This window comes from Pteropus alecto, unplaced genomic scaffold (genome assembly GCF_000325575.1).
Source record: "Pteropus alecto unplaced genomic scaffold, ASM32557v1 scaffold335, whole genome shotgun sequence".
In the NCBI taxonomy this organism is placed as follows: domain Eukaryota; kingdom Metazoa; phylum Chordata; class Mammalia; order Chiroptera; family Pteropodidae; genus Pteropus; species Pteropus alecto.
Window position 1 is genome coordinate 58,690 of NW_006436757.1, and position 9,210 is coordinate 67,899.

The window sequence follows — 9,210 nt, forward strand, 5'->3', positions numbered from 1 at the left end:
GTCGATATGGTCTAGTGGTATACATCACTAACAGGGAAGAACGAAGACACCAGGACACAGGGACTCTCTCCATCATCACTCAGCTCCCACACTAATTGCTCGAATGAACTAGAGTGGCAGTAGGTAGACAAGACACACCAGTGCTGCTCAGGGAACAGCAGCCAGAGCCTGAAAAGAATCATGTCCAGGAACTTGCTACGGGGCCCAGACAGCATAGAACACTGCAGCAGCTGTCCGCCTTCTTCATCTGGTCTTGGACTCTAGGCAGTTGACTGGCCCTGTATTGTTCCTGGGGGAGTGACCAGCCTCAAAGGCAGAAGAGCATATTGGGGGCTACAGTAAAGGAAAGTGCTAATACTGTCCATGGAGGGGACGGGCTACCTTGGAGGTAGTAAGTTCCCTGGCACGGGAGGACGTCAAGCAGATACAGGATGACCTGTAGAAATCAGGTTGGAGAGAATGTCCTGATGGAACAGCAGTTGGTCTGATTCTTCGGTTTTCATTTCCCAAATTAAGCAGTTCATCTAGATAACAATCTCTATAAACCACCCCCCGCCCCCATCCCCATACACACACACACACGAAGCAGAAGTGGACCTCGCTTTATGCAACACGTGTTCTGTAGAGAAAATGCTGGGGTCAGGTCACATTGTCATTGTCATTGCAGAACATGGCTTCATCGGTTTGGTGAATGCGTAACACCTCAGCAAGTGCATTGAACCAAGGACTTTCTGACACGTTACTGAATCTGTAAACAAACACTTGAATGCAACAGGAGAGCTGCCATTTAGAGGAACCCTGAGAGTATTTTGGTAATGCAAACAGTCCCCTTACTGTTTTATAAATGTGGATTTGGGGGTTGCCCAAAAGGGATGCAGCCATTATAGGGCACATCATAATGAGGGTGCAGTGTTAAAATCTAGGGCCTGTAGGGCACAGGCCCTGGGGACAGAGGACTCTCGGTTCTCTGAAAAGTGAGGTTTTGGTTCAGAAGCCTGTGTAGCCAGACACACACCTGAGACTTGGTCCAAGTACCTTTCCTCCAAGGAGCCCTCCTCCATGTTCTCATTCCTCTTCCCAACTGGTATTTTTACATCTGATTTATAGGCAGAAGTAAAAGCCAAGCAGCTCAATCAAGGTCAAAGACAGGCACAGCTGAGACCAGAAGCCAAGTCTCCCTCTGCCTTCCCCACCAGCTCCCTGCTGCCGCACTGTGACCCAGACCCCAATCACACTTGCCTTTCCAGGGCCCAGCATTCCCTTCAAGGCTCTCAGGAGCCCAGACAGGCCTGGAAAGCCTCCTGTCCTCTGACCATTTAGAACAGCAGCCAAGGTAGGAAATGCTCAGCTTTCTTACCATCGTTCTTCATTCCCCTCCTGCTCACCTTAGCCTCCATCCACCACTCAGCTTCGAGGACAAGCCAGCAGTCCCAATGTCCAGCCTCCACTCCCTACAGAAACCCTGTGCTAAGGCAAGGTTGAGAAATTAAAACCGAGCAGAACCTCTTGAGAGCTGGTTGAGGTCCTGACTCAAGAGGAGATCAGGTCACTTGATGGACCTGTCCCAAAGTGCCTCAGGCAGGAACATTTCTCACACTCAAATGCTCTTCCTCAGTGCTCCCTTGACCCAACGCACTAACTCAGAGTGGGTCTGGGTCAGGGTCTGAGCAGCACAGGGACCCTCACAGAAGGGGCTGAGCTGAGCGAGGCCAGAGCTGACAGGGTGGCAGCCACTCAGGCAGGTGAGGCTTAAAAGTTGAGACTGAGCAGGGCCTCAGAGAGCTGGTTGATGTCCCGGCAGTAAGGCTCCCGCTGCAGAATGAAGTCCACCTTGTGATCCTGACCCCAAAACACCTCCAGCAGCTGGCGCCGGAGCCGCTCCGTCTCCCGGGTCTTCCGAATGCCACTACTGCCTTTTTCCTCCTCTTCTCTCCCCTGCTGCTGGTTACCGTGCTCTACCAAGCCCCTGGAAGGATGCTGAGCCTTAGAAGATGCCTGTGCCCTGGGAAGAAGCAGCGAGAACAGAAGAGCTGGTGCGCATCCTGGAGAGAAGTTAGAGCTCAGTGGGCCTCCCAGCGCTCCCCTGCCGTTAACGGCCCTGCCTATTCCTGGCTCCGAAGTTCCCCAAGCTGACCACTGAGTGGCAGTATCAACCCACTTCTGAAGGCGAGAGAGACAGTTTCTTTGAAACCAGGAAGGTGAACCCAGCCACTAATGATCAAGTCTAATAAATTAATCACTTAATGGTCCAGCAGAGGGCGTGCTCAATACAAGTGGCTATAAGTAAAGCAACCATGTTCCAAAAAATTCCAACAAACACACTGATTAGGGGAAACAGGAAGCAGGTGCTTCCTTCCTGGCCTGGAGGGTCCACGTCTGGATTTCCAGGGAAGTAGTTAAAGGCCAAGCCAAGGCAACCTAATCCAGTACAGAATTAAGGTGGCCCAGATGGAAGTCACACTTTCCCCAAGTCTACAGGCTTGCAAGGCCCCTGCAGAGAGGGGGCCAGGGCTGGGGGGCTGCCTACGAGTCTGGGGTATTACCTGACTGGCTTCTTCAAGAACTCATCCAGCATGGGGCCATTTCGCCCCAGTGGGTCATCAGGGACCATGAAGAGGTTTCCCACAAAGGTGAAGGGCAGAAGGCTGAATGGGGACAGAGAATGTATGGTCACAGAGGGGCCCCTGCCCACCTCCCAGACAGCTGAGACCAACTCCAACAAAAGCTGTCAGCTACCATCCTTCAAGCCAATGTCAAGCCCCTTCACAGAGTCCTCACCCGGTGGCAGAGCAGAACTGGTTTTAGAGAAAGGTCTGAGTCTGAGCCCTTTTCTCAGGGGAGGCCCTCTCACCGCTCTCTGATGATTGCCATCCACTTCTCGGACTCCTCCGCCAGGTCCCGGAACTGGTCGTTGGAAACAATGATCCCATCAGTCTCTTCGGCCAGCTTCACCATGAACCTGTCTCAAAAACCACAGCAATATTCTAGGATTCTCAACAGCTCCAACCCCAAAAAGTGCTATCGACTCCCATGACCCACTTCTGGTGATAGAGATCTTCCCACCCACACGCACACCAGGGGACTGACTGGATACAGATGCCGTGGATTAGAGAGGAAACAAAGATGAATCCAACATAGAACCTGAAAAACAACCCCTCCACTCACCACAATCCTCCACTCAACACTTTGTGCCTCGTTAGTGAGAGAGTAAGATCTAGCCAGGGCTCTGTCTTCTTCCACCCTATCCCAACAGTCACAAATCCACCACATTATTCCTCTGCAAAGTCTGCCACTCTTAGCTATTCGGACATTGCAAATGATCATAGCTTCCTGATAAGAGGATTCCCCACCCCCTGCCACTTACCACTCTCAGTCTCTCCTGCTTTCCCCCAAGAGAACATGATCTTCCCCTACCCAAACCTTTCCACACTTGCCCTTTATCTACCGAATAAAGTCCACATGCCCAGGCCTGGCATGGCAGCTAAGCCCCTCTAGAACACAACTCCAGCCACTCCTATGGCCTTATCTCTCCTGGTACTCTCAACTTGTGCCAGAATCAATGAACCGATTACATCCTGTTCTCCAAACATGCCCTGTGTTCTCTGACTTCCATGTTTCTCAAAATCTTCCCTCCATCTGGAAGGTATTTCCTAAACCTCACTGATCAACAGAATCACCAGGGGAACTTTTAAAAAAGAGATGCCTGGGCCCTACTTGAGTAATACTGATTCCATAGAACTGTGGTAGGACTCATGAAGAAGTATGTGGGGGTCTTTTTCAACAGGTTTAGAAACCAAGAGATCCAGCCCATCCTATGTCCTTCTCTATCAAAACTCACAAATCTCTCCCTTCCCACAAAACCACAGCCAGAGGAAAGCTCCCTTTCCTCTGAGTTCCTGTAATGTTTGATTTATAGTTTCTTTTGGCTCCTTAAAGTCAAATTCCCAGCAATCCCACCTCCTTCAGGCCATGCACCTAAGTGGGCAGTCAGTATTTGAAAGGCAGTGTGGTATAAGAGGGCACTAGTAATCGGGACTGGGTATGTGAGATGTCTGGTTCAGAGTTTCTGTCCGGGAAACAAATGAAGGACATACAATTGTACATGGTATCATATGATATACAAAAGGTATTTTCAGGTTAAGTATACTTTATCATTATGTTACATATGTTGTTCAGCAGTATGCATGCAGTAGGCCTGTGCTGTGCACCACTTGTTTGTCACTGTAACTAGGCAAAATTCCAAACTCCTATTGTACTGTCTGCCTACCAAGACCTATAGAACTGTACAGACACGTGCCTTTAAAATTCATTACAACTGACTCAGTCTTCACTTTCAATTCTGTGTCAATGCTGGTGTGGAAAGAAGGTTCCATATCTTGGATAATCTGTGAAATCTAGACATAAAACAATAGCACAGGAAGAAAGTGAACTACCTTTTTGCAGAATACCATTTACTTATTAAGGAGCAAAAGTTAAGTATTTGAGAAGACAAAATATATAATCACTATGGTTTAGAAACTAGTTTTTTATTTAAAACTGAAAGTCCTAGAAAATAAAGAACTAGTAGTTGTAGAAATGTTTGATTCGCTTTTAAAATCTGCCCATTTCCCACACAGTGTGCATACACTGAGGGACTATGCCCTGTTTTTCATATAAACCATCTGGAAGCTTTAATTTCTCATTTTTCCTTTGCCACTTGGTAGCCTTCACCAAGACAGTTAACTACTCTTAGCCTCTGCTCCATTTCTGTACCATAGAGATAAGACCCTCTGCCACACTTGCTTGGGTCCATGAACAGTTAAGGAATATCACTGTACTCTTGCCTAGTACCTTGAGTGAGGCAAGCACATACCTTATCTTCTTTTGATATTCACGAGGAGCATGAATGAATGGAAGAGGACCCTGAGACAAGAGGTTAACTCACTAAGAGACTGGCCCATAGTCAAAGTCGATGAGTAGTGTAACTTGGGACTCTAATTCAGATCATCGAATTCTAAGTCCAGTGATCTCTTAGATTATGTTTTATTTATGAGTTTTTTTATGTTATTATGCATGGATTTTGTTTCTTCATTTGGCTTGTTGCTTTGAACATTTACTCTGGTTTTTCCAAAATATTGAGGGAATTCCTCTACATGTTTGGAAATTTAGGTTGTAAGAAGGGATTTGTCATCTGGTTATTCATGTCATCAGCTTTCCCATCTTTCCATTAAACCATATTTTCTAGGCAGCAAGGCACTATATAAATACAAAACATAATTTAGTTTAATGAATAAAATATGAATGATGAATGGGCAAACACAGTTGTCTAACATCCATCTCATCTCACCTGTGGGCAGACTTACCCACCTAGTCATATGGGCACACGGAGGAATAACTGGCCCTTTGTCCACTACCCAGGCTTAGAGACAGTGTAAAAGGTCAGGAGCTTCTGTCTCTCCCTTGGTCTCCCACTGGGCTCCTTGAATATCGAGCCTGGGTCCAGGAGAGAAACAAGTACCTGTCATCATAAGAAGAGATCCTCTTGCCATCCATGACTCGGGAGGGAGTGAGGGAGAGCAGACTGAGAGAGTAGAGCTTTTGCAGGAAGTGACCCTCTAGAGAAAAAGAGGAGCACAACGTGGTTATCCTCAAGGTGTAGGCAGGGCCTACGCCAGGACACAGAAAACCAGGCACAACTCACCTCTGACCTTGGCATCCTTACTGAAGCGCCACTGAGGCACAAAGACGGTTATGTCCCGGTGGCCACGGTCCCAGAAGTACTGCACAGCAATGGCAATGCCCCGGCTGGAGAAGTAGTGCTGGAGGCCGTGCCTGCAGTGAGAAGGGGTCGGCACTCTGGGGCCCCAGAGGAGGGCCTGGCAGCCTGTCTGGAGTGCTTGCCCCTCGGCATATGTCCCCAAGGTGAACAAAACTGCCCATCTCATTCCCCTCCCCAGGACCCTCAGCCCCACCGGGTACTCACACCATGGCCACGTTGCTGCCATCAATGACAATATGGCGGAGGTCTGGCTGGCCAGGTACATTTGCAAGGCACAGGGTGAAAGGGTCCTGTAGGGCCTCCTGGAAACGCTGTGTGCCAGTCACCAAATTGCCCCCCCGGGTGCCTCTTTTCCATGGAGACCCTCGACCTCGAGCCACAGCCTGCTGCTTATCTCCCCTGTCTCCTCGGTCTCCACAGTGCCATGGGGGCTCAGGTGCAGGTGGGGGGCTAGGCACTCTGGGAGGTGAGGCCTCCCCATTGTGGAGCCGCTGGAGGAGAGAGGCTCCCCGGGGCTGACCTGCCCTCTGACAGGGGCCCTGGGCACCAGGAGGCTCATTCTGGACACAGAACCGTCCTCTTTCCTGAGGCACCCCTTCCTTCCCCAGGGTCTTTCCCTTCAGAAGCCCTGCCTGCCCTGCCTCTCCTCCCCCTAATTGTGACTTAAAGGCCACCTCTCTCTCCCAGGCCTCTTCCCCAGGAAGCTCTTTCCACCCCAAATCCATCTCCCTGGGACCACCCTGCTTCCCTCCCTCCTTCTCCATAGCATGTTTCTCTCCCCTTGACTCTCGCCACCCCATAGGTCCAGTGTCCAGTGACTCCCTGCCTTCACTCAGGGGAGCTCTGACTCCCTGGTGCTGAGCACCCAGCAGGCCTGGGCTCCCCCTGTCCCAGGAGGAAAGCGCTTGGGGACCCTGCCCCCTGGATGCCTCCTGCACCAGGCTCAGCAGTTCCTCCTGGACGGCCAGAGGCAGCTGTAGCAGGGCCTCTCTGTGGGCATCCTCCCAGGGCTGCAGCAGGGCACAGAAGTCTCTCAGTACTCCGGCACACTGAGAGGCTCCAGGCGACGGCCCTAGCCGAAAGTCCCAGCTCAGCCGCTCCACCAGCTCCTCCACTCGGCTCTGAGCCATGACGAAGGCTTCGGTCAGGCCACTGACCATCAGCGAGCCAGGTGCCCCAGGCACCAGATGGGCTGATGTGCTCCAGGCCAGGCAATCAAGGAAGAAGCCCTGGGCCCCCAGGAAGATGCAGTGCAGTTTGGGTGGATAGTGGATTTCATCCTGCAGCTCCGGGCTGCAGAGACCCTTCAGGTACTCCTGAGGGTGGAAAGGGAGAGGGGGTAGGAAAAAAGGAGACTGCTGGAATCCTAAGTGGCCCAGTGGCCCTTCAGGCTCATTGCTCTCCCGTGAGCTCCAGGATGCCTGGGCAGAGCAAAGGAGCCCCCACAGATCCTGACAAAGTTGGGAGTTAAAATGGGATCAAGAATCTCACTCATTTCCCTTTCCAGCTGACAGCCTGTTTAGAACTTGATTCACTTTAAGATACAATTATAGGAGGGCTCAGGCACAGGAGGGATGGCACCACCTAGGCCGCTGTCCCTCTGCCAGTACCCAGGCGTTATTCACAGTGTCCAAGACATGGAAACAACCTGAGTGTCCTTCAATGGAAGATTGGATAAAGATGTGGTACATATATACAATGGAATACTACTCAGTCATAAGAAAAGATGAAATATCCAAAAAGATGGATATGGAAAATATCATGCTAAGCAAAACAAGTCAGACAGAAAAAGTCAAGCAGCATATGATTTCACTCATGTGGGATATAAAACATAAAGCAATAAATGAAAAACCAAAAAACTCATAGACAGACAACAAAGGGAAGGGGCAAGGGAGGAGGTAGAAGAGGGTAAAGGGGGTCAAATACTTGTTGACAGAAAGAGATTGACAGAAAGAGACTTGACTTTGGGTGGTGAACACAGTGCAATATACGGATGATGTATTACTGAACTGTACACTTGAAACTGATATAATCTTATTAACTAATGTCACCCCAATAATTTTAATAAAAACTTTTTAAAAGAACAACATATGATAATATACAGCCAGAAACTAAATTAGCTGCTTGCCATTTTTAAATTAAATAAATTGAAAACACTAAAAAAATAAAGTTATTAATTTGATCTTGAAAAAAGATACAATTAGCATTAATTGGTTACAAGGCTGCCTCTTTAAATTTTTGTGTTTATATGTGTTGTATATTTCCATCATGATCACCAATGCTAACTTTTACTGAACTCATGCTCTACATGCTTTATCTCATTCACGGTAAGGTAGATACTATTATTCACATTTTATAGATAAGGAAACTGAGACTGAGGTCACAGGGCTGGCAGGCAGTGGAGCTGTACAGGAACCCAGGCCTGGCCTCCCACCCTACAGTGAATTCCTTGATGGGGCCTCCTTGCCCAACCGGATTTTCTCTGCTCTCCCAAAGAGCACAAACTGATTTGAACTGAATCATTTGTCTGCAAGCCCTGGCAGAGAAGCTGGGTCATCACAGCAGAAATGAAACCAAGACTCCAGACAAATACAAAGTTGAGTTTCTCAAAGCTCAGGATCAATGAGGTTGCCAATGAGACAATCAAGTAGTGGAGATCCTCCCCCGACCCCTCCTCTCCCCTGACTCTGGATGGGGGAATCATTGCTTCCGGAAGGGTCAGGGAGGGGCGTTCACCTTGGCTCTGCTGGCGTTCTCCTTGGGGCCCTCCAGCTGCAGCCAGATGTGAGGGTTCTCAGGACAGTCCTTCGGGAGGACGCTCATCCCCACGCGGAAGATGCGCTCCACATGGGGCTGCTGCTCCCGCACCTTGTCCTCGGCCTCCGCAGACACGGCAAAGCGGTCAGGGGACGAGGAGCTAGTCCCCCAGGTAGGCATGGCTGCTTGGCCACCCAGTCCTGTAAGCAGGAAAGGCAGCTCAGGGCCTCGCCGTTCCCTCAACCCAAATCTTGGTCTCCAGGCCTACAACAGCCATCGACAGGTCGCACTTAATTACCGGTCTTATAAACAACGCAGGAGATCTCGGGCCATTTGGGGGGTAAGAAGAGAATGTCAGATTAAAGGGGCACGGGCCTTCTCTCCAGAGAGGAAGTCATGAATAAACAAGACTCTCTCTGGGATGGGCATCTGGCCTTTGGAAAAGGATGACCACAGCCCTGAGCAGGAAAGGGAGGGGGGTGCTCCAGTTCGGTCTGGAGCCAGAAGGAGTGGACGGGTGACGAAAGAGTCCCTCTTCTCAGGGGACTCGGCAATCACCAGGTCCAGAACGGCCTCTTAAAGATGGATCTTCACCAAGGGTTGAACTGGGCTGTGCTCTGGGGGTCCCTTGTCTGCCATTTCCAAGGTTCCAGCCACTCACACCCCTCCCCCGCCCCTCCCCTCCCCTCCGCGGT

At 50.0% G+C, this 9,210-nt stretch overlaps 1 protein-coding gene across 7 annotated transcripts in view; it reads right to left on the reverse strand.

Moving 5' to 3' along the window:
* Positions 1-586: 586 nt before the first annotated feature.
* Positions 587-9,210, reverse strand: part of KHNYN (KH and NYN domain containing) — a 9,100-nt gene continuing 476 nt past the window's right edge. For 2 of the 7 annotated variants that reach the window (XM_025047994.1, XM_006913518.3), the window contains exons 2-8: positions 8,495-8,715; positions 5,963-7,074; positions 5,681-5,811; positions 5,498-5,594; positions 2,852-2,959; positions 2,544-2,645; positions 587-2,002 (exon numbers count right to left, since the gene is read on the reverse strand). In XM_025047994.1, the coding sequence (XP_024903762.1) occupies positions 1,750-2,002; positions 2,544-2,645; positions 2,852-2,959; positions 5,498-5,594; positions 5,681-5,811; positions 5,963-7,074; positions 8,495-8,695 (2,004 nt within the window). In that variant the 5' untranslated portion in view covers positions 8,696-8,715 and the 3' untranslated portion in view covers positions 587-1,749. Of the gene's footprint in view, positions 2,003-2,543; positions 2,646-2,851; positions 2,960-5,497; positions 5,595-5,680; positions 5,812-5,962; positions 7,075-8,494; positions 8,716-9,073; positions 9,150-9,210 lie in introns of those variants that run through there. The other 5 variants (XR_003046821.1, XR_003046822.1, XR_003046820.1 and 2 more) reach the window with 5 other exon arrangements.